The sequence below is a fragment of the Zophobas morio genome, unplaced genomic scaffold (genome assembly GCF_036711695.1).
Source record: "Zophobas morio isolate AGI-343-1 ecotype UQ-CSIRO unplaced genomic scaffold, CSIRO_AGI_Zmor_V1 ptg000028l, whole genome shotgun sequence".
Classification (NCBI taxonomy): domain Eukaryota; kingdom Metazoa; phylum Arthropoda; class Insecta; order Coleoptera; family Tenebrionidae; genus Zophobas; species Zophobas morio.
The window spans coordinates 896,547-921,055 of NW_026972133.1; the positions used below are offsets into that span (position 1 = coordinate 896,547).

At 36.0% G+C, this 24,509-nt stretch overlaps 1 protein-coding gene across 1 annotated transcript in view; it reads left to right on the forward strand.

Moving 5' to 3' along the window:
* LOC135136917 (dipeptidase 1-like) overlaps positions 1-24,509 on the forward strand; it is a 385,862-nt gene that overhangs the window by 165,923 nt on the left and 195,430 nt on the right. Inside the window, exon 4 of the mRNA XM_064066396.1 lies at positions 15,246-15,390. Within this exon, the coding sequence (XP_063922466.1) occupies positions 15,246-15,390 (145 nt within the window). The remainder of the gene's footprint in view (positions 1-15,245; positions 15,391-24,509) is intronic.

Consider the following 24,509-nt stretch of genomic DNA (forward strand, 5'->3'; position numbering starts at 1 on the left):
AATTATCAATAAACACTCTTGCACCGACAATATCAATAGAAGGAAAAATGTTGGTTATTGATGAAAAATCGATCTCAGTGCAAAAGTAAGTTTTTAGCGGCAAAAACGACACCGCCACCTCCAAACAAGTTTGTTTATTCCATAGAATGGTCTTTACGAAAAACTGTATAGTAGGTGGAAAGAGTTCATTACAATGAATATCACATCAAAGGTAGAAACCCAAGATTGATGTCTTAAGTTTTGTACAAATTGGTCGGAACAATGCAAGTTGTAATCGGAATATTGAATCAGTTTAAAGAAGTGTTCTTAGGGATGCCTTGAACATAACGAATTTTTAAATTAGTTTCTTCGTTAGTTACACTTTCGGAAAACTCTCTTTTAACTGATTTATACAGTTCTTGCTGGTTAGGAATTTTATTCAATAAAATGTAGCAATTTTTGTATGTTAGAGGGTTTTTAAGATGTTTAGCTAGTTTTAAAAATGTGACTGCTTCTGAATCACTCCTTAACATGTCTTTTATTGGACGACTATGAACCTAGAAATTTTTACATTTTTCGAATTAAAATCTTGTTTGATTGATTTTGAAGGACAGAGGTATTAGAGGCCGGCCGAAAATCATTACAGGTCCAAGAAAGCCCATTTAATGATTGTTAACAAAGTTGATTGTTGTTTGTCAATTCCCACGCACTTACCATGGAAATACAAAGAACAAGAGCCACATTTAAGTGCTGGCACATTTGGTGTAACTGCGCCATTACAAATTTTGCAATAAATTGTCATTGTAAAAACCCTGTGGAAGAATATATAAGAATAAAGCTAAATAAATTATATAAAGAGATGTCAAATCAATTACAATGGAGTGGATGTAACTGAAATTTTAAAATTTAGTATTGCAGTGCTACTTGAAAAGTTATCAGTTCTCTCTGGGCCCCTTTGCCCTTGAAAAGCCGTCAGTCGTTTTCGGTATCATCAGCCAATTTCCGAGGCAAAACAGCTTGCGAGGTTGTTTAAAAACCCGAGAGAATTTTAAATTAAGTTTACAACTTTTCAATCTTAGTTTCTTTTAATAAGCTTCGAAACTACGTACGAGAGCTTTTCGTGGTTCTCGATCCCGGATTGATTTTAGGCGAATCGCCGACGGCTCATTTCAATTATTGCATAAGCTAATCGTCTTGTTGATGAAGGTACGGGCGTCGCTTGATCGGTTGTTCTATTAGGGATGCGTTGAAATGTTATTATCTCTCGGGTAAGAGTGTGTTACGCTTAATCCCCTTCATTCTAAATCTAGTATTTACAGTGGTATCGAATTTAATTAACAGATAAAGCTAATGTAATTAATTCCAGAATGGGCTTGGAAGGAGCAAAGAACAAACAAAAAGAGCCTCCGATCCCGTAAATCAAATAATTAAATCGAATGACACGTTATAGTTATGGGAACGAGGGTCCGCACTGAAGTCTGTTGAATATTAATTAATCGCTTTACAACGGTTGATTTTTAATTGAACTATTCCGAATAAATCAATAGCGTGTTTAGTATGTATGGCGTAAAGCGGAGCCCCCAGAAATTAATTATTAAATTTGCTTATGTCTTCAAAGCGTTAACTAAACACGTTCCGCAAACCTTGCTCAAGGAATTTATCATTTTAATTCAAACAACTCCCGGGAAATTGAATTTTTATAGTCGAGGAATTCCATACCCGCCGAGATTCCAAGACCAAACATCGCCGTCTTACTCGGAACGGCTGCGGCCACCCTAATTAAACCCAGTCGATAATCTGTGACAATTATGACGTGATGGTCCCATTGTGCTCTAATCTCTGACCCCGGCGCTGCAGCAATCAACATCCCTGAATTAAACATGAGCCGATATCGCTCCACTTTTAAGCAAAATCAAAGCGACCCGGCAATCCGCCGCGACTTTTCTTTGATCCCGCATAAAATAATAACAAGTAACAACCGCATTCCGAAAAAAGCCGTAATTTAGCCTTCGCAACTTTATGCAGGGTATAAAACTCCACGCATTCTCTGAATAGACTTCCGCTTTTATTATGTCAACTTCAACTACTTCAAGGGAGGTGATTATCTCCGGTTTTGGTCCGAAAAAACACTCTCAGGCTTAAAAATCACCCCTCGAAGAGCGTCAGAAACACCCAATCAATATTAACGCGCTCTCGATGTTATTGCACGTATTTTTTATGATCGGCGTGTTAGATATCCGGTTTGTTTTTTCTAAAATTGCCGAAATGGGTTTTGCGAAAATTTTATAAAACGCGCTTTTACAGCGTCGTAAAGACGCCTCTGCTATTAAAACGGAGAGACGCGTTGCCAGGATGATGCTTTATTCTCCTTCATGTAAATTAGGTTTATGCTTTACACGGTTACTTTTTACAGCTTATATATTGTTTTGCTTATGCTTCGGGCAATCATTATAATTCGTTATTGCCTTTAGAGACCATCGAAGTGCTAAAACGGGGACCGTTTATTCGTCCACTTAGCGCGAACGAGGTAGACAAACAAGCGGGACTTAAAAACGACGGCGCCATCTGTGGTACTTTTGACAAAAGGGATTGCTTCTCCTGAAATCCTTGACGACGTTAAGACTTCAGGAATTGTTCTCGCTTTAACACAGCAAGCGCAAAAAGTATAACGTTTACCTCAAACGTGAAGGAGGGGGAGGTTGCTGAGTCAGCGCACCGTCATAGGGCTTCATATTGTGTGCTCGTTTGGATCTTGACGGTTTTCTCGGATAAACAAACTAGGGTTTCTACATCTGAAAAGTCTCCAAACTCATCTTCTTTTGGCATTTCTAGTAAGTCTATACAGTTTTTCTATCAAAATGTACGTGGATTATAAGGTTTGACTAGAGGGGACGGATTTTTCATCAACAACCAACATTTTTCCTTCTATTAATATTGTCGACGCTAGAGCGATTATTGATAATTGTCATACTTTATTTATTATTGTTTTATATATTCCACCGCACACTTCATTCCAGCAATTCGATTTCTGTTTTGATTCATCTAGTTCCCCTGAGATTTCTTCGAATAACAATCACTTTTTAGTGATATATGATTTCAATACTCTCTGTCTATAAATTCGAGCAAAATCTCATTTCGCTCCTCACAAACTTTTCAAACAGCTTAAACAATAACTTCAACTTTAAAAAATTGGTCTAACAGAACTTACCTCGTCCCTGGAGTGCAGACAAATAAATACCACTTCTCTGAAAGATTGTCATTTTTTTGCGATTTTTGTTTTCTGATAACCTCTATAAAGCAAAAACCAGTGGCGTAAATAATGTTCCCGTAGCTTATTTTACTTGAATTTTTTTTCAATTTTTTATTTTTTTTGTTGCTTCATTTTTTCTAGTTTTGAAGTTTAAATTTAATTTTTCACTTTTTCAAGTTTTCAATTCAGTTTCTAGATTTTGCAATTTTTCGATGTGAGTTTATCAAGTCTTCAATTTTTAATTTTTCCATTTGCAATTTTTCGTTTCTTTATTTTTACATTTTTTCTATTTCTCAATGTTTGTTTTATAATTTCTTGTTTTTTCAATTTCACTTTTTTCAGTTTTTCGTTTCATCAGTTTTTCAATTTGCAATTTTTCAATTTTTCTGTTTTTTTTTTAATTTTACGATGTCTCCTCAAGTTTTCAGTTGACAATTTTCCAGTTTATTAAGTAAATTAATTATTCAATAATAGATTGACTTTATGTTTTTTATTATAATATCTCTTGGACTTTGCGGAAAAAATTGTTGAAAGAAAACTATTTATATAAAAAAAACAAAGAATAACCCTATCCACCCGCCCCGATGTCAATTGTGATGGAGCGGAGTTTAATTGTAACATATTATTTCTCTATTATTCTACCGTTTTAAAAACATACATATTTCATATGGTAATTTCTTCAGGAGAAATGAGGATTTGGCAACTAAGCTCCACCCTTCAGCTCACAATGAATAAAATATTCATCACAATTGAGAAGGGGTGGGTGGGTGGGGCTTATACTTTGTCCATTTCTTCTTAATATACGAAGTCTTCTTTTCCCAAGATGAAACTAAAAACATGTTTAACTATCCTATTGTTGAAAGAAAATTCTATATATATGTATTAAGAGGAAAAACAAAAATTAACTCCACCCACCCTTTTTCTTGAGATTTTCAATTTTTTGTTCCTTCATTTTTTCGAATTTTGAAGCTTAAATTTAATTTTTCAATTTTTCAAATTTTCAATTCAATTTCTAGATTTTACAATTTTTCAATTGGAGTTTCTCGAGTTTTCAATTTTTAATTTTTCCATTTGCAATTTTTCGTTTCAGTTTTTTATTTTCCTTATTTTTACAATTTTTCAATATGTCTAAAGAATTCTACCCTTTTAAAAACATATTTCATGTGGTGATTTATTGTAGAGGAATGAGGATTTTACAACTAAACTTCGCCCTTCAGCTGACGAGAAGCGGAGTTTAATTGTTTTCTTATAAACTGTATAAAGTAAAAAGCAGTGTCGTAAATAACGTTCCCACAGCTTATTTGACGACATTTTTTTCTTCAGATTTTCAATTTTTTGTTCCTTCATTTTTTCGAATTTTGATGATTAAATTTAATTTTTCAATTTTTCAAATTTTCAATTCAATTTCTAGATTTTCCAATTTTTCAGTTTGAGTTTCCCGAGTTTTCAGTTTTTAATTTTTCCATTTGCAATTTTTCGTTTCAGTTTTAAATTTCTTTATTTTTATAGTTTTTCAGTATGTCTAAAGAATTCTACCCTTTTAAAAACATATTTCATGTGGTGATTTATTGTAGAGGACTGAGGATTTTATAACTAAACTTCGCCCTTCAGCTGACGGTGAATAAAATATTGATCACAATTGAGAAGGGGTGGGTGGGCGGGGTTTATATTTTGTTCATTTTTTCGTAATATACGAAGTCTTCTTTTCCCAACATGAAACTGAAAACATGTTTAACTATACTATTGTTGAAAGTTCAGTTCAAGTTCAAATACATTTTATTAAATTATAGGGTTTTTTACAATTTGATACTTAAAACTAACAGAGGTTGTATGGGGTGCAGCTGAGGCTTAGGGCCTTTTCAGCACAAGGTTTACATAGATTTCTTAAGATATTACATGTCATTTTCTAGAACTAAGGATAATTACAAAAGTATAAAACGTATTTGACTTATTCTAGAGCTATATACAAATTTACAAAGTGGAGGTGTGGGGGAGGTTAAGGGTAAGGTGTGGGGTTTATCGAAGGGGAAGAGGGGTTTCTTCTACAATGGACTGGAGGGCTTCGGGTATGTTGGGGTAGAGGCTGGTTAATAGGGCTGTTGGGGGGTGTTTAAATTTGGTTTTGGGTTTTTTGGGGATGCGGTTCAGAAGGCGGTTGTCGACAGTTGGGTATTTGTGGGAGGTGTGAAGAGTTTGGATAGCTATTGGGTTAGTGGAGTTAAGTGTGCGGTTAATGTATTTTTGTTGGAGTTCGGTTAGTCTGGAAGTGATAGGGGGAGTTTTTGCCAGGGAGTGAACATGCATGGATGGGTAATTGGGGTCTAGTTTGAGGATTCTGCGGAGGATTTTGCGTTCGCATGCGGAGATTTTGTTGAGAGAGCGTTGTGACAGAGAAGCGTATAGAGGGGCTCGGTATTCTATGATAGGGCGGATGAAGGATTTGTAGGTAAACAGGAGGGTTTTTGGGTTGCAGCCGCGGATGCGTCCGCGGATAAGGGAGAGGAGATTGGCGCGGTTCCGGACTTTTTTGAGAGTTAGTTCTAGGTCTGCGAGGAGGGAGCATGTGCGGGAAAAGGTAATACCGAGATATTTGATAGATTTGGATTTGGGGATAGGTTGGTTATGGAGGGTTAGTTTGGTTAAAGAGAAGTCAAGTTGTTTGGTGTTTGCACGCGGGTAGGAGATTAGGATAGATTGGGATTTTTTGGGGTTGGGGGAAATTCTCCAGTTATTGGCCCATTTCTCGAAGCGGTGTAGGAGTCCTTGGATGGTGGCGCTGGCATGGATGGGGGAGCGGTGTGAGGTCCAGAAGGCGGTGTCGTCCGCGAACATCCTGCTCTTGGTCCTTGTGGTGTCTGAAAAGGGAAAATCGCTGCAGTAAATCAAGTACATGATGGGTGAGAGCACGGAGCCTTGGGGAACTCCGGCTTCTATGTTAACTTGCGTGGAAGTGGTGTTGAGGATTTTTACTTTGCAGGATCTGTTGGATAGGAATGAGTCGATTAGTTGGATGAAGGCGGGGTTTAGTTGGAGGGATATCAGCTTGTGGATTAAGCCGTCGTGCCAGACCTTGTCAAAGGCACGTTCAATGTCTAGGAAGACTGCGGCTGTGCACTCTTTGAGATTCGAGTGTCTGGTGGAGTCAGTGTGAAGTTCCATTAGGGGATTTATTGTGGAGCGTTGGGATCTGAACCCAAACTGCTGGTCGGGGAGGAGTCTGTGGGACTCGAGAAGTGGAGCTAGTCGGGACGCAAGGATTTTTTCGAAAATTTTGCCCATGACATTGAGAAGGGAAATTGGGCGATATGATAGTGGATCATGTGGGTCCTTGCCGGGTTTTGGTATCATGATAGTGGAGGCTGATTTCCATGCTTTTGGGAAGTATGAGGATGCGAGGCAGTTGTTGATAATGGTTGTGAGAGCTTGGATTGCGGGTTCGGGAAGGTTTTTCAGGAGGATGGGTTTTATTTCGTCGGGGCCGGGGGCTTTGGAATTTTTTAGTCGCTTGATGTGCGACAGGACTTCGTCGGGGGAGGTTTCATTGCTGAGGTCGTCGTCGGGTAGTACGGGTAAGTTAGGTGGGTTTTCGCGGAAATTGTGTACTTCTTGGGAGATTTTTTGGAAGAATTTTTGGTTGAAGTTGGGGTTTTGTGGGGTTGTGTGGATTGACTGAAGTGTTTCCGCGAATAGGTTGGCTTGGTCTTGGGGGGAGGTTAGGAATGTACCGTTGTGTTTAAGATAGTGTGTTTTTTGTGTTTTTTGTCCGGTTATTGCTTTGAACGTGTTCCAGTACTGTTTTCCGTCTCTGTAGTCTAATTTCGCGCACGCATTAGACCATTGTTCCTCGCGGTACTGGTTAATGTCGCGTCTGATTTGGGCGTTAAGGCGGTTGAAGTGTGTTTTAATGAATGGGTCTCGGGTTCTGACAAATGTTCGAAAGAGTTTGCGTTTGAGTTTTATTAGTTTTAGGATTCTCTGAGGGAGCGGGCGTTTGTGTTTGGTGATGTGTTTTATTTGTATTGACGTGTGTTTTGCTGTCGAAATTGTGTCGGTTAGAAGTGAGACTTGGTGGTCGATTATTTCCGGATCGCGGGTTGGATTAAATTGTGGGAGATTTTGTGTGATGAAGTTTTTGAATTTTTGCCAATCGGCGTGTTTATAGTCGAAAATAGGTACATAGGTCGGGGGTGGAGGGGGAGCAGGTTGGAGGATTTGTGTTATTAGTGGTTGGTGGGGTGAGGTAGCCGTTGTGCCGATGGTGCAGGTGGGGTTGATTAGGGGAATTAGAGATTCGGTGATGAGAATGTGGTCGATAATAGAAGAGCCACGGTGGTTTATGAAAGTGGGCTGGCGATTAATTGTGCGGTAGATGGGGAGATTGAGGAGATTGTTGGTCAGTGTGATGCCGTTCCTATTGGAATAGTGGTCGCCGAAGTCTTTGTGTCTTGCATTGAAGTCACCGAGAAGGATGGCGTTTGGAAGATTGGAGAAGTATTGGAGCAGCGGAATTGACAGGTTTTCAGACGGGGGATTGTAGTAGGAGATGATGGTTATTGACAAGTTGTTGATTAATACGTTTGCGGCTGTGGCTTCGAGGTTTGCGAGATTATCCGGTAGAATATGTGGGGTGGAAGGAATTTTGGATAAGATTAGTAGTGCTGTACCTCGAGCATTCTGCATGGTGGAGGGGCGATAATAGGTGGTGAAATTGTTTATTTTTATTTGGCGGGATGTTTTGGTTTCCGACAGGGCTAGGATTTGAATTTTGTCGGTTTCGATGAAATTTTTTAGGGCATGATATTTTCGATTTATACCGTCGATGTTTAGGGCGGAAATGTTGATGTGGGGATGATTAGGGGGGTCCTGCATGGCACTGGGCTTTGGGTGGGGGGGAGGGGTTGTGGCGGCGCGCTGACTGGGGTCGTCAGCGCGCCGCGGAACGTTTGTTTGGTCGAAGCTATTCATTGAATGTGAAGTGAAGCCTGTTGCCAGATGGGTTAATGGTGGTTCGCAGATTCAGGAATGACGAGGATGTCTTTTCGATGGTTTTTTGGATTTGTTGGCGTTGGAGTGGGAATAGGTCCATCAGGACGAGAGTTAGGTAGGCTACCAATTGCCTGGGGTGGGTTATGCTTGGATCAGCGGAGGAAACTTCTTCTGGAGATTCGGTGGGGTCGGCGAAATTTGCCGGGGGATCGATGATGTGCATGGGCACGATGGGGGTGTCTTCGGAGATGGCGAAGTCCTTATAATTGGGGCACTTCAGGGACCACGCTGGGTGGTTACCCTTGCAGAATGGGCATTGGGGGTCGGTGGAAGGGCATTTGCCGGGGGCGTGGGTGTTGGGGCATGTGGGGCAGATTGGACGGTTGGGGCAGCTGGTGTTTTCGTGTCCTCGCTGGAAACAGCGAGAGCATTGGACTGGGGTTGGAGCGGAGGTGTGCGAGCGTTCGCACTCGTGGTGGCGGCCGAAGAGGGTTATTCCCTGGCTGAGGAGGGTGTCGATTGTGATTGTATCAGAGGAGGTGACTCTGATAAGAGTTGTGAACTTATTTGTTTTCATGGATTTGATGCGCCAGATTTGGCGGAAGTTCAGGTTGAGCCTCTGGAGCTCGGAGCTGACGTCGTTTTCGTTGGTTCCGAGGTCAACGGAGCGGATTACTATGGAGAAGACTGTGGGTTTTCTTTCGGAGGGGGGGCGGGGCATTCGAGGTTGGTTGAGCGGAATTAGCTCGATGTTGTTCGCATTTACTGCGGTTTTGAGTTGTTGAGCCAGGTTTGATGGTGGTTGTTCATTCAGGATTAGGAGAGCGGTTCGGTTTGGGTTGACGATTAACGTCTGGATCTTTTTCACGTTTAGCTGAACAACTAAAAGCGAATAGAAAGCCTTTTGAGTGGCGAAGTTTTGGGGGATGTTTTTTAAATGGAATTTGAATTTCTGGAGTTGAGACGACTCGGAGGCGGAGGAGGAGGCGGCGGAGCGGGCGGCGGAGGAGGCAGCGGAAGTGGAGGTGTGAGTCATGGTTGATTCTGTTGGGGTTGGTGAATTTCGTGCGGGAGAATTTGATAAATCTGGATTTGACTCACCGTTTGATGATGTGTCCTGGGTCCTGGGCTGGTTTTCTTTCGGCTTCTTCTTGGTCGATGTGTTCGTCGCAGACGAGCTGGGACGGCGTGATCGGAGCGTTCGGTCCGACATGTTGCCGGGTCGATGCGTAGATCGAGAATGACTATTGTTGAAAGAAAACTCTATATATATGTATTAAGAGGAAAAACAAAAATTAACTCCACCCACCCGCCTTAATCTCAATTGTGATGAACTGATGAGTTTTTCATTCCTAATCAGACGAGAAACGGAGATTAATTGTTTTCTGATAAACTCTATAAAGTTAAAACCAGTGTCGTAAATAACGTTCCCACAGCTTATTCGATAAGATTTTTTTCTTGAGATTTTCAATTTTTTGTTCCTTCATTTTTTCGAATTTTGAAGAATAAATTTAATTTTTCAATTTTTTAAATTATTAATTCAATTGCTAGATTTTCCAATTTTTCAATTTTAGTTTCCCGAGTTTTCAATTTTTAATTTTTCCATTTGCAATTTTTCGTTTCAGTTTTTTATTTTCTTTATTTTTACAATTTTTCAATATATCTAAAGAATTCTACCCTTTTAAAAACATATTTCATGTGGTGATTTATTGTAAAGGAATGAGGATTTTATAACTAAACATCGCCCTTCAGCTGACGTTGAATAAAATATTGATCACAATTGAGAAGGGGTGGGTGGGCGGGGGTTATATTTTGTACATTTTTTCGTAATATACGAAGTCTTCTTTTCTCAACAAGAAACTGACAATATGTTTAACTATCCTGTTGTTGAAAGAAAACTCTATAGGTATATTAAAAAAGAAAAAAAAATTAAGCCCCACCCACCCGACCCGATCGCAATTGTGATGAGTTTTTCATTCCTAATCAGACCAATGGGCGGAGTTAAATTGTAACACCAATATTTATTCAAAAAAATTCTACCTTCTTAAAAACAGATTTCCTATGGTAATTTCTTGTAGAGAAATAAAGATTTTGCAGCCAAACTTCGCCCTTCAGCTCACTATGAATAAAATATTCATCACAGTTGAGAAGGGGTGGGTGGGCGGGGCCTATATTTTGTCCATTTTTTCTGAAGATACGAAGTCTTCTTTTCTTGACAAGAAACTGACAATATATTTAACTATCCTGTTGTTGAAAGAAAACTCTATATATTAAAAAAGAAAAACAAAAATTAACCCCACCCACCCGCCCTGGTCGCAATTGTGACGAGTTTTTCATTCCTAATCAGACCAATGAGTGGAGTTTAATTGTAAGACCAATATTTTTCTAAAAAATTCTACCTTCTTAAAAACAGATTTCATATGGTAATTTCTTGTAGAGAAATGAGGATTTTGCAGCCAAATTTCGCCCTTCAGCTCACTATGAATAAAATATTTATCACAGTTGAGAAGGGGTGGGTGGGCGGGGCCTATATTTTGTTCATTTTTTCTTAATATACGAAGTCTTCTTTTCCCAACAAGAAACTGAAAACATGTTTAACTATCCTGTTGTTGAAAGAAAACTCTATAGGTATATTAAAAAAGGAAAACAAAAATTAAGCCTCACCCACCCGCCCCGATCGCAATTGTGATGAGTTTTTCAGTCCTAATCAGACCAATGGGCGGAGTTTAATTGTAACACCAATATTTATTCTAAAGAATTCTACCTTCTTAAAAACAGATTTCATATGGTAATTTCTTGTAGAGAAATGAGGATTCTGCAGTCCAACTCCGCCCTTCAGCTCACGATGAATAAAATATTCATCACAATTGAGAAGGGGTGGGTGGGTGGGGCTTATATTTTGTCCATTTTTTCTTAATATACGAAGTCTTCTTTTCCCAAAAAGAAACTGACAATATGTTTAACTGTCCTGTTGTTGAAAGAAAACTCTGTAGGTATATTAAGAAAGAAAAACAAAAATTAAGCCCCACCCACCCGCCCCAGTCGCAATTGTGATGAGTTTTTCATTCCTAATCAGACTAATGGGGGGGTTTAATTGTAACACCAATATTTTTCTAAAAAATTCTATCTTTTTAAAAACAGATTTCATATGGTAATTTCTTGTAAAGAAATGAGGATTTTCCAGCCAAACTTCGCCCTTCAGCACACGATGAATAAAATATTCATCACAATTGAGAAAGGGTGGGTGAGCGGGGCTTATATTTTATCCATTTTTTCTTAATATACGAAGTCTTCCTTTCCCAAAAAGAAATTGACAATATGTTTAACTGTCCTTTTGTTGAAATAAAACTCTATATATGAAAAAAAAAAAAATTTAAGCCCCACCCACCCGCCCCAATCGCAATTGTGATGAGTTTTTCATTCTTAAACAGATGAGGGGCGGAGTTTATATATAACATATTATTTCTCTAGAAAATTCTACCCTTTTAAAAACATATCTCATATGGTAATTTCTTATAGAGAAATGAGGATTTTGCAGCCAAACTCCGCCCTTCAGCCCACGATGAATAAAATATTCATGACAATCGAGAAGGGGTGGGTGGGCGGGGCTTATATTTTGTCCATTTTTTCTTAACATACAAAGTCTTCTTTTCCCAACAAGAAACTGACAGTATGTTTAACTGTCCTGTTGTTAAAAGAAAACTCTATATATTAAAAAAAAAAACAAAAATTAAGCCCCACCCACCCGTCGCGATCTCAGTTGTGCTGAGTTTTTCATTCCTAATCAGACCGAAGGGCGAAGTTTAATTGAAACATCAATATTTCTCTAAAAAAATTCTACCCTTGTAAAAACATATTTCATGTGATGATTTCTTGTAGAGAAATGAGGATTTTGCAACTAAATTCCGCCATTCAGCTCACGATGAATAAAATATTCATCACAATCGAGAAGGGGTGGGTGGGCGGGGACCATGTTTTCTTAATATACGAAATCTTCTTTTTCCAAAAAAAAAATGACAATATGTGTAACTATCCTTATTTGACCATTATTATATCGAATGTCTGGAAAATCGAAGTCTCCGCTACGCTCTTAACTATCAACTGGTAAGTCTGGAAAAAATAGTAAAAATATTCCTTCTAACATTTTGGGGGAGTTATAATAATTTTTAATTTGGTTCTTTTGCTACCTTTAACAACTAAACAACTCATTCATTATCACAATAATTAGTATAGTAATAAAACTTTTAGTTAATATTTCTCTTCCCCATGACCATGTTTAATTACCATTTCAATTAGAATGTACAAAGGTACGGTGATTTTGTTCTTGTAATAATTTGATAAACTTCCATTTGACAACAATATTTGCTCTATATAAAGAGAAGGTACAAATCAGCAAAAACCCAGTAAGCAGTTAAAAAATTTGACGTATCAGAAATATTTACGACTCTTAAAAAGACTTAAGATCCGAAGTGTTTTTTTTTTAATTCCGGAGGCTCTTAAGTACCCATGGTGTATTATTTTGGGAGATTTTGGTGGTCTATTTTTGGAAAATTCTGAGCTGACCTGTTTTTGAGTTATTTTTTGACCCCGTTTTGTTTTGAAAAATTTAAAACGATCTTGAGGTTCTAGATGTTCCTGTTTGAAAATAATCTGAATGTCCTTTGGAGCCCTTAGTGTCTTTTCTTATAATAATTTAATTAAATTTCTTAGAAGATACGTCATTTGCCCAAATCAGCTTTATCTTAGCAGGTACTAGCCCCGCCCACACACCCTTTTTTTTAAGGGTATGTCATTTGCCAAAGTCAGTTTTATCTGAGAAGGTATTAGCCCCGCCCACCCACCCTGTCTTTTGTAAAGGGTATGTGGTTTGCCAAAATCAGTTTTATCTTACCAGGTATTAGCCCCGCCCACCCACCCTGTCTTTTCTTAAAGTGTATGTGGTTTGCCAAAATCAGTTTTATCTTGGCAGGTACCACCCCCGCCCACCCACCCTCCCTCTCTTTTTTAGAGGGTATGTCATTTGCCAAAATCAGTTTTATTTTAGCATGTACTAATGACTAACTTTTACAAAAAAATGATTAAAATTTCGAAATATTACGGGCTCACCTATATGCATAAGACAGGAAGTTTGAACATCTTCTCTAGTGTTTAATTGGTTATGCATTAATGGATTTTTCTTTTGTTGGTTTTGTTGTTGTTTATAATTTATAAATGTCTTATTAAATGTTTTTTTTTTTGGTTTATGTATTAATGAAAAATAACAGCTTGTTTTAGTAATAATAATGCACAACACTTAATGACTACTGGTTGTTCTGGTTATTGTCTTAAAAAAATAAAATGTGGATTTTAGTCATCATCGACGGTAATGGACAATGTGATGCCATATTGTCATATATACTAATTTCCAAATGGCTTTCGATAAAATAGATGATTATTCATTACTGTAAAAACTCTGTAAAACATTTACTCCGTGTTGTGGGGTCCCGCAGGGATTGAACTTAAAACCTTGTTGTTTTTGTTCTTTATTGACGATCTTCCTGATGCTATTTCTTCCAATAAACTTATGTTGGCTGATGATCACAAATTATACACCGAAATTAGTTCTATTAATGACTGTAACTATCTTCAGTTTTGCTTAATTTTGCGTTACTCTTGGTGTATTCGAAATAGATTAATGTTGAATATCTCTAAATGCAGTTATTTGGTACCCCATCTACGCAATCCATCGCAAGCAGATTGAGACTACACAAAGAAAGTTTTTCAAATTCTTAACTTTCTTACGACGGTGTTTACTCCCCACGTGGTGTAGATCATTCAGATCTTTTGACGAGATTTAATTTTACATAAACGCATGCTCGGCGAAATATGCTCTTGATTCAATTCTTATACACTCTTCTTCATAACAGAACTCACTGTTCTATGCTCTTGTACCACGACTAAATACTGGTCCCCAATTAATTTAATGTGCGGTTGATTAGTTTGTATTTCTAATAACTGTGATATTCATAATGATTCATCAATTTGGATCTCTGCTAACTTGCTAAACATTATATTTTTACGATGCACTCTTATTACGTTTAAGCCGATTTTTTGCGCAACCGTCATAGGTCTTCATGTTGTGCGCTCGTCTCGATCTTGACGGCTTGAGTCTGTTTTGACGTAACGCCAGCGCGAATGGCTTCCGCTGCGCCAAAATTGACGTGAAATCGTGTCAGGCTGAATGTTTCCGCAGAATCTGGGTGTATTTAATATTAAAAAGCATCGGAAAGAGTTTTTGACAAGACGGGAGTCTGTAATTCATAATTCATCTTCCGAGTGTGCGGTCGCTGCGCGCCTGTTATTGAAATGAGCATTCCGACTTTTTCGCAGTCTTAGTTATAAATTAGCACAGAGTGGCACATTGTACGCCGAACAATCCCGATTGATTCATGCAGTCGTAGAATGGAACGTAATGCCGTAATATAGGACAGAAATTAGTTCCCGTCCGCATTTATGGCCGTGTTTATTGTACATGCATCCATGTCCAATAGGCAATAGCCCGAATCCGTGCTTTGAGCGTTGAGTAAACATTTCCCGATAGTCGCCCGAAAAAGAAGTAACTTTCTTATCGTCATTCAACATGTAGTCGTCGGGATGGGCAGAGCCAATTTAAGTAAAAAAGATGAATCCGAGGGGGAATTGACGCCGCCCTAGCGCTTTTATTTGTATTCACACCACACGCAGAAAGGTTGAACAAGTTTGCACAGTAACCTACAATAACCGCGCCATTAAATTTATTCAGGTCGAACGGAATTTCATCCGCAAACACAATATTGTTCTAGCACTTTTCGTAAATGGCGCGTAGTAAGCTCTTCGGCGAGGGATTTACGCGCCGTTATTGCACCTGTTGGCGGCGTAATCCACTTCAAAAGTCCTGTCTTATGGTAAAGCCGGCCGATCGAGTGCGTGAGCGGCCGCCGATAACGCCATCTGCCGACCAGCCCATTTTTCATTCGTCTGGCATGTTAAGCAGCTGATTATCTCGTTCCAGGAGGACCGCGTCTTCGCCCCCGCCCCGGACGTGACTCGACGGATGGGCTCGCCGAAGGTCGGCGGCAAACCGGAGGCGCCAGGATCGCCCCCATACTACCGTTCGACGTCCGCAACCAGCTCCAGCTCGAATTCGGCATCCTCCAGTGAGTATTCCAGATTTACACGAATTTCTGGGGGCGCGTTGCCCCTGATTGATTTATTACGACCCTGCCGCCCTTATTATCCACGCCAGAATCAATGGAATCGCCGTTTTATTGGCCGTCTGATATGCATCAACAGTAATTAGTGCGCTGGAGGGCGCCATTAAGGGAGACCGCCGGAATTATTGTTGTAATTTATTGCGAATTTAATTTGGTCGATGGAAAGGGCATTCCCTTGCTGTTAACAGTCTGAGTGCCTCGGATACAAACCTGGAGTTTTTTCGGTGCTGACTCGGCGAAATTTGATATAGCTGAGTCGGCGAAATTTGTCACAGCTGAGTCAGCGCAAGCTTTAATTCCCTATTATTTTAAATCGTCGCTGCCTTAAAAATCTCGACGGAAACTCGGGTTTCGTTTACACCTAGAAACAACACAACATCGTGCTTTTCTCTAAAAGTCCTCAAGGGAGAGTTTAGACGTTGCCTTTACAGTATAAATATAAATAATAGGAATCTTAGGGACAACTTGCGTCGCTTGGAGCTTTAGCAAACAATATAAATGTGCTAAAAATGATCACACCGCACGCATTAATGGAGCGAAATTCGTCCACTAGCTAATTTAATTCCGCTTTAGGAGCTTCAGTTTTTCTCGTCCTCGTCGGTTTGTCGCTACAAGAAATCCGAGCGACTGCGCCACCGCCTTATTAGAAATGTGCATTCTGTGCTCGTTCCACATTTCGCCAGATAAAGCGAACGCAATTTCCGAATGGACGTTTAATTATTCTTCTGCTTAATTGTTCGTTGATTAATGCATTACGCCAACAACATCCTGACGAATGCGTTATTAACATTTATTAGTTCGTTACGCCGAAAGCAAACAACGAACCAATTAAAACCTAACAAAAATATTTTTCTACGACATGTGTAATTTAAACTTGAAAAACACGGAAACGGGAGGGTTTATCATGTTTTATGGATCGATCGGGGGGTTTTGTGGCACAAAACAAGTGAACGTGGGCGTACACAAAGGGTGTGGAAGATGTCGAAATTCTACGCGGTTGTATGGTGGGGGTTCTGGTCCGTTTTGGTGGCAACACTTGTATTCGTGTCGAACTTCAAATGCAATTCCCGCTAAAAGTAAGTACATCTCATGATTATGTCTTCATGATATACGATGTCGGGAGATAAGCCGATTTTTCGAATTTTTTATTTCCTCTTTTTTTATTTTTCGATTTCATAATTTTCCGATATTTCAGTTCTACAATTTTTCAATTTTTCGATTTTTCAATTTTTGAATTTTTCGATTAATTGATTTTTTGATTCTTCGACCTTCCGATTTCTCGATTTTTTATTTTTCGTTTTCTTAATATTCCAATATTTCAGTTTTACGATTTGTCAATTTTTCGATTCTTCCATGTTTTGATTCTCCAATTTTTCGATTTTCGATTTTTTTAATTTTTGGCGTTAACTTCTAAATTTTCGATTGTTCAATTTTTCGATTTCTTAATTTTCCGATATTTCAGTTTAATCGATTTTTTTACTTTTCGACGTTTCGATTTCTCGATTTTTCGACATTTTGTTTTCTCGACTTCCGATTTCTTGGTTTTTCAATTTTAGATTTTTCAAGTTTTAGATGTTTTAGTTTGAGGATTTTTCAATTTATCGATTCTGCAATTTCTCGTTTTTTCAAATTTTTGATCTCTCGATTTTTTCATTTTTCCATTACCCAATTCTTCGATATTATTTATATATTTATTGTTACGAGTATTTATTCATATTCCAGTGTTGACATTTTTCAATTTTTCAATTTCTCAATTTTCCGATTCAGTTTTACAATTTTGCAATCTTCTAACTTTTCCATTTTTAAATTTTTAAATTTTCAATTTTCAATTTTTGACGTTTCTGAACTTTCAATGTTGCCATTTCTCAATTTCTTGATCAATTGATTTTATGATTTTCCCATTTCTCGACTTCTAGACTTTTCTCGGTTTTTCTACTTCGATTTTTCAGTTTTTGAATTTCTCTGCTTTTCAGGTTTCAATTTCTCAAGTTTTCGAAATTTCAGCTTTTCGATTTCTCGCTTTTTCAACTTTTGCCTTCCCAATTTTTCGATATTTCCGTTTTAGAATTTTTTAGTGACTTTATTCTCTAATTTTTCGATATTTCAATTTCTGGGTTTTCCAATTTTTCAGTTTTTCGATTTTCAATTTCTCAATTACCCAATTCTTGGATATTTCAGTGTCAGGATTTTTCAAATTTTCGATTCCTCAGTCCCGATGTTTCGGTTTTACCATTTTTCAATTTTTTGAGTCTTCAATTTTTAGATTTTTAATTTTTCAATTTTACAATTTTTCACGTTTCTGAATTTCCAATTTTTGGACTTCTCAACTTCTCTATTAATTGATTTTATGATTTTCCCATTTCTCGATTTCTCGACTATTCTCAGTTTTTCAAATTTTCTATTTTTCAAATTTTCGGTTTCTAGGTTTTTGATTTTTCAATGTCCCAATTTAACGATTTTTTAATTTTTTGACTAGGTATTCAATTTTTCGATATTTAAATTTTTCAATCTTTCAACTTTAGACGCTTCTCCATTTTTCGACTAATTTATTTTTTATTTTTTAACTTTTCCATTTCTCGATTTCTCGACTTTTCAATGATTGGATTTTTTATTGTTTCAATTCTTCAATTGTCAAATTTTTGGTTTTCCAATTTTTCGATTTTGCGGCTTCGATTTTTCAATTTTCTTTGTTTCCGTTTTCGATTTTTCTCATTTTTTTCCATTTTTCAGTTTTTAAAATTGTCCATTCAATTTTAAATTTTTCAATTTTGCAATTTTTGAGGTATTAAAATTTTTTGTTTTTTTGGGTTAAGTTTACTATTAGTTATTATTATGTCCTATGTGGGCGATTTGCCCGTTGGATGATCGATAAACTATTTATTTTATTTTTTTGGCGTTTCTAAATTTTCGATTTTTCAAATTCTCGATTACTCAATTTCTCCAATATTTCAGTTTCAGGATTTTTCAATTTTTCAATTTAATGTTTCTTCAATTTCTCCATTTTTCGAATTTTTGATTTCACTTTTTTTTATTTTTCGATTTCTTAATTTTCCGATATTTCAGTTTTTCAGGATTTGTCAAATTATCGAATTTTCAATTTTTCAATTCTTCAAATTTTCGATTTTTCATTTTTTTAAATATTTCGATTAATCAATTTTAGATTTTTCGACTTTTTGTTTTTTCAACTTCCCATTTCTTGATTTTTCAGTTTTTCGATTACTAAAGTTTTCAGTGTTTCAGTTTGGGATTTTTCAATTTATCGGTTCTTCAATTTCCTGATTTTTCGAATTTTCGATTTCTCGATTTTTTTATTTTTCGATTTCTTAATATTCCGATATTTTAGCTTTGACAATTTTTAAATTTTTCGATTTCCCAATTTTTTAGTTTTTGTCTTTTCTTTTCTTGTTTTTCAACTTTTCAATTTCTGTATCAATCGATTTTTCAATTTTTCCATTTCGTAATTCTCCAATATTCAGTTTACGATTTTTCAATTTTTGATTCTTCAACTTTTCGATTTTTCAATTTTGTAATTTCTAGCTTTTTAAATTTTCGATTTTTCAATTTTTCAATTTGTAATCAATTTTTGCTTTTTTGATTTTTCGATTTCTCGATTTTTCAACTTTTCGTTTTTTCAATTTCCGATTTCTTGATCTTTTAAATTTTCAAATTCTCGAGGTTTCGATGTTTCAATTTATCGATTCTTCAATTTCTCGATTTTCGGAAATTTTGGATTTCTCGATTTTTTTTAACTTTTCGATTCATTAATTTTTGAATATTTCAGTTATACGATTTTTCAATTTTTCGCTTCTTCAATTTTGATTCTCCAATTTTTCTATTTTCCAATTTTTGAATTTTTGATGTTTTGATTTCACGATTTTTCAGTTTTGCAATTCTCCAATTTTTCTATATACTTTAATTTTTCAATTTTTTAAATTTTATTTATTTGGATTTTTCGATTCTTCGATTTTTCAGTTTTTTGATGTATCAATTTTTTTAATTTTTAATTCTCCGAAGTTTTAAATTTTAGATTTTCTACGTTTTTGGTGTTTCTATTTCTCGATATTTTATTTTTTGGACTTCTGGCATTTAGATTTTTCTTTTTCTTAATTTTTCGATTTTAAAAATTTTTGATTTTTCTACTTCTCGAGTTATCCAGATTTCAATGTTTCGATTTTTCGAATTATCTGTGTTTTTCTTAAATGTCTTAATTTTGAATTTCTCAATTTCTCGAATCTTCGACTTTTCGATTTTTTTCAATTTCGATTTCTTTATTTCTCAGTTTTGCTATTTTTCAACTTTTCGATTTTTCGCTGTTCCAATTTTTGATTTTTCAATTTTTTGGACATCTCAGTTTTGGGAGTTTTGAATTTCTCGATTTTTCAGTTTTTCGATTTCGATTTTTCTATTTTTCGATTTCTCGATTTTCTGCTGTTTCGATTTCTCGACTTTTGAAATCTTAGATTGTTTAAGTTTTCCATGTTTTAGTTTTGGGATTTTTCAATTTTGAGATTTTTCCATATTTAAATTTTTCAATTTTTCAATTTTTCGATTTTTCGACTTTTCGATTAAGTATTTGATTTTTCACTTTTTCGATTTTACAAAATTTTTAGACTTTTAATGTTTCACATTTTTCGATTTTTCAATTTTTCGAATTTTTAATGTTTTGATGCCACGATTTTTCAATTTTGCAGTTCTTCAGTTTTTCTATATATTTTAATTTTTCGATTTTTTAAAATTTAAGTCTCAATTTTTCGATTCTTCAATTTTTCAATTTTTTCCATTTTTCGATGTTTTTTGGACTCGCTTTTAGATTTTCGGTTTCTTTAATTTTTCGATTTGAAAAATTTTTGATTTTTCCACTCTTCAATTTTTCGTTTTTTAAGTTTCTCGATTTTTCAATTTTTCGATTTCTCGAGTTATCGAGATTTCAATGTTTCAATTTTTCAATTTTTCGAATTATCGATGGTTTTTTAAATTTAAACTCGTTAATTTTGAGTTTTTGGATCTTGTGCTATTTCGATTTCCCAATTTTTCGAATTTTAACTTTTCGATTTCTTGATTTCTCAGTTTTGCGATTTTTTGCTTTTTCGATTTTTCGATTTCTCGATTTTTCAACTTTTCGTTTTTTCAATTTCCGATTTCTTGATCTTTTAAATTTTCAAGTTCTCGAGGTTTCGATGTTTCAATTTATCGATTCTTCAATTTCTCGATTTTCCGAAATTTTGGATTTCTCGATTTTTTTTAACTTTTCGATTCATTAATTTTTGAATATTTCAGTTATACGATTTTTCAATTTTTCGGTTATTCAATTTTGATTCTCCAATTTTTCTATTTTCCAATTTTTGAATTTTTGATGTTTTGATTTCACGATTTTGCAATTATAAAATTTTTTAGTTTTTTGATTTTTCAATTTTTTTAATTTTCAATTCTCCCAAGCTTTAAATTTTAGATTTTCTACGTTTTTGGTGTTTCTATTTCTCGATACTTTATTTTTTGGACTTTTCGCTTTTAGTTTTCTTTTTTTTCGATTTTAAAAATTTTTGATTTTTCAATTTCTCGAGTTATCGAGATTTCAATGTTTCGATTTTTCTAATTATCGGTGTTTTTTTTTTAATTTAAATTTCTCAATTTTGAATTTCTGGATCTAATGCTATTTCAATTTCTCAATTTCTCGAATCTTCGACTTTTAGATTTTTTTCAGTTTCGATTTCTTTAATTCTCAGTTTTGCGATTTTTCAACTTTTCGATTTTTCGGTTTTCCAATTTTTGATTTTTCAATTTTTTGGACATCTCAGTTTTAGGAGTTTTGAATTTCTCGATTTTTCAGTTTTTCGATTTCGATTTTTTCATTTTTCGATTTCTCGACTTTTCAAATCTTAGATTGCTTAAGGTTTCTATGTTTTAGTTTTGGGTTTTTTCAATTTTTCGATTTTTCGACTTTTCGATTATTTGATTTTTCACCTTTTCGATTTTACAATATTTTTAGACTTTTAATGTTTCACATTTTTCGATTTCTCAATTTTTCGATTTCTCTAGTTTTCGAGATTTCAATGTTCCAATTTTTCAATTTTTCGAATTATCGGTGGTTTTTTAAATTTAAATTTTTTAATTTTGAGTTTTTGGATCTTGTGCTATTTCAATTTCCCAATTTTTCGAATTTTCGACTTTTCGATTTCTTGATTTCTCAGTTTTGCGATTCTTGGACTTTTCAATTTTTCGCTTTTCCAATTTTCGACATTTCAGTTTTGGAATTTTTCAGTTTCTCGATTTTGCAGTTTTTCAATTTCGATTTCTCGGTTTTGCGATTTTCCCATTCTTCGGTTTTCTAATTTTCGATTTTCAATTTTTTCGACATCTCAGTTTTAGGACTTTTGATTATCTCGATTTTTCAGTTTCTCGAATTCGATTTTTGGGAGTTTCGATTTCCAGATTTAAAATTTTTTAACATGTACCTACATCAATTGCTTGACATCTGTTTTTCAATTTTTAAAATTTCTCTACTTTTCGTTGATTCGATTGCTCAATATTTTGATTTTTCGACTTTTCGGATTTAAATTTTTCGGTTTTTCAATTTTTGCATTTTTAACTAGGCGCTATTTGTTGGGCTGCACTTCCGAGGCGAGGTAAGTTCCGTCCAACCAACCTTCGCCCACTTTTTCTACTTTATTGTTGCCCGGTTCGTCGCAATTAGCAAACACGAATTAAATTTCGCCCCTGCAGTCCCCACAGTGTCACCAACTTGTTTTTAATTAGCATCCAGAAATTATGAATCGTCGGGGTAACCGCGACCCGGAACCAGGTCCCAAGGCTCTTCTCCTTGGCCTCGCGCAATGCGCCTCTACGTGCTTTTGCATAAATTCCTAAAAATAGAAACCCAAAACGCGCCGAAAGCTCCCGAAGTAATGGATTAAACCGAAATGATAAGGAAATAGTAGTTAGCGCTAAAGACGGCCCGGAAAAATTAAATTTCAATCTCCCGGAAAAACCGGCGCTCTCACCGTAATTAAAAACTCAACACAGGAGTATTAATATTAATCCCGATAATGGTCAGAGCCCGGAGACGAGCGTAATTAAATAAAAAATCGCGCTAATTGATTGCACGAACGTTGGAGTGAATTATCGGCGATTCTCACTAATCCGCTCCTTATGAATATTTCGGTGGCGTCGCGAACTTTTTAAGAGAACTCGGTTATTCGCTTATTGCATTAGTACAAGCCCGTTTAGGTGCTCTTTCTCGTTCATTCCGGGTTTTGTTCGAAACCGTCCGACTATGTTTTCGACTGGGACGTTTTAAGGATTTATTGGAAAAGTTATTAGACGGACGCTACAATTAAATTGAAATTTTTGCTGCGGACGCATCTTGGACGAATCGATCAGGCCCGAGCAACTAACACATAAATAATTAAAATTAACTGCTTTTTGGTAGGCTGCCAGAGCGTGCGCTTCGCCCTCATTGTTCGAGATACTACATATTAAGAAAATAATACAACTTTTATGAATTCCTCTGTGTGCACTCGCGAGTTATTAAGAAACTTGAAAAATTAAATTCTTGCCTGCGACGACGAAATTTCAAAAGCCGGATCAACCGGCCGGTGGCTTCAATCCACGATATTTTAGCCGGCTTTGTTGGGCCGAAAGACTCAATATCAATAAATACGTCCTCGCTCCGCGCCACTTCGGACGTTTAAAAGCACACATCCCCCAAAAAGCACACTCAATCTAATTGATTCCTCCATCTATTTTTTCATTTCATCGCGGCAAAAAAACATCGGTTAAACGTAATCACATTCCTGGCACTTCCACCGCGTTTTATTGCAGCGGTGACCTGGGTACCGAATTTCGCGGGTTCAAACTGTTTTTAATGCGAAGTAATTACCGGTTTAGGGTATTGAAACAAAACTATTGTATGACTAGAGAGCGGATTTTATGAAATTTGCATATCCGTTATTTTTTGCATATAAGTCTTGATATTTAATATGTGAACGAATCATGCTAATTAAAAATGAATACAGCTATAAAAAAAATTGCATATTTGCATATATTTGTCTTCTGCTGCATATTTCACATAACCGGTGCATATTTTGCATTTTTATCCATTTTTGTGGTAATTTGAAAAAAAAAAGATTATCATTCTATCGGCATTTATTGTAGTTCCAGTTTAAAGCGGTTTTTATGACAAGATAATTAACATTATCACTTCGTTATTACCCCACGACGGACAATATTAAATAACAAAGTACGACCTTGCAAAGAAACCGACCACGTTCTTATTTATGGCTAGGGAATGACTTCATTGTCCCCATCGTCAACTTCGACACAATGGACCCTTCATAAAAACCACTTTAAACTGGGAAGACTATATCTAGAAAGTCGAAATTTCATTCATCATATAGCAAATATTTTCCTGAGCTTCAAATAACTAGGAAAGGTTTGGGTTTTATGGTAGTTTGGAGAAACCACTGGGTGTTAAACCATCCAGCAGGTAAATTCGCGCTCTAATTCCTTTTGGAAATAAGGCTTGTCCCAGAAACTTTTGCACATATTTTGTTTTTGAGTAAAATAAGAACGTCTCAACAAATCGAATAAAATTTATTTACAGTATACTACAACAGCAGTAAAATTATGAATTTCTTAATTACTTGTTTAAAATTAACGGCTTACGGGAAAATAATCTCACTTTAGATCTAATGCGACGCATTATTTTTTGCAAATTTGCACTAGAAACTTTTTTACTTCCCATCATCCACAATTTTTTGAAGAATTCAAAATTTTTGGCGCATTTCCCTTCTTCCCTTAACTAGAACCCAATATCTTTCAACAAGCCGGAATTCAGGTAAGTTTGAGGGGTTATTTTCATTGTCTGGATATTGCACTCTAATCTGCGCAAACCAATTCTTCGCTAATTGTGAGTAATGCAAAGTAGCTAGGTCTGGCCAAAAGAAAGTAGAACCAGGGTGAGCTCTTAAAAAAGATAGTAATCGAGCTTGAAGACATTTTCGGACACAAAAATCAGTGTTGGTGCTGCTTTCAACAAAAAAATCCTGTTTCTCTTGCCACATTGG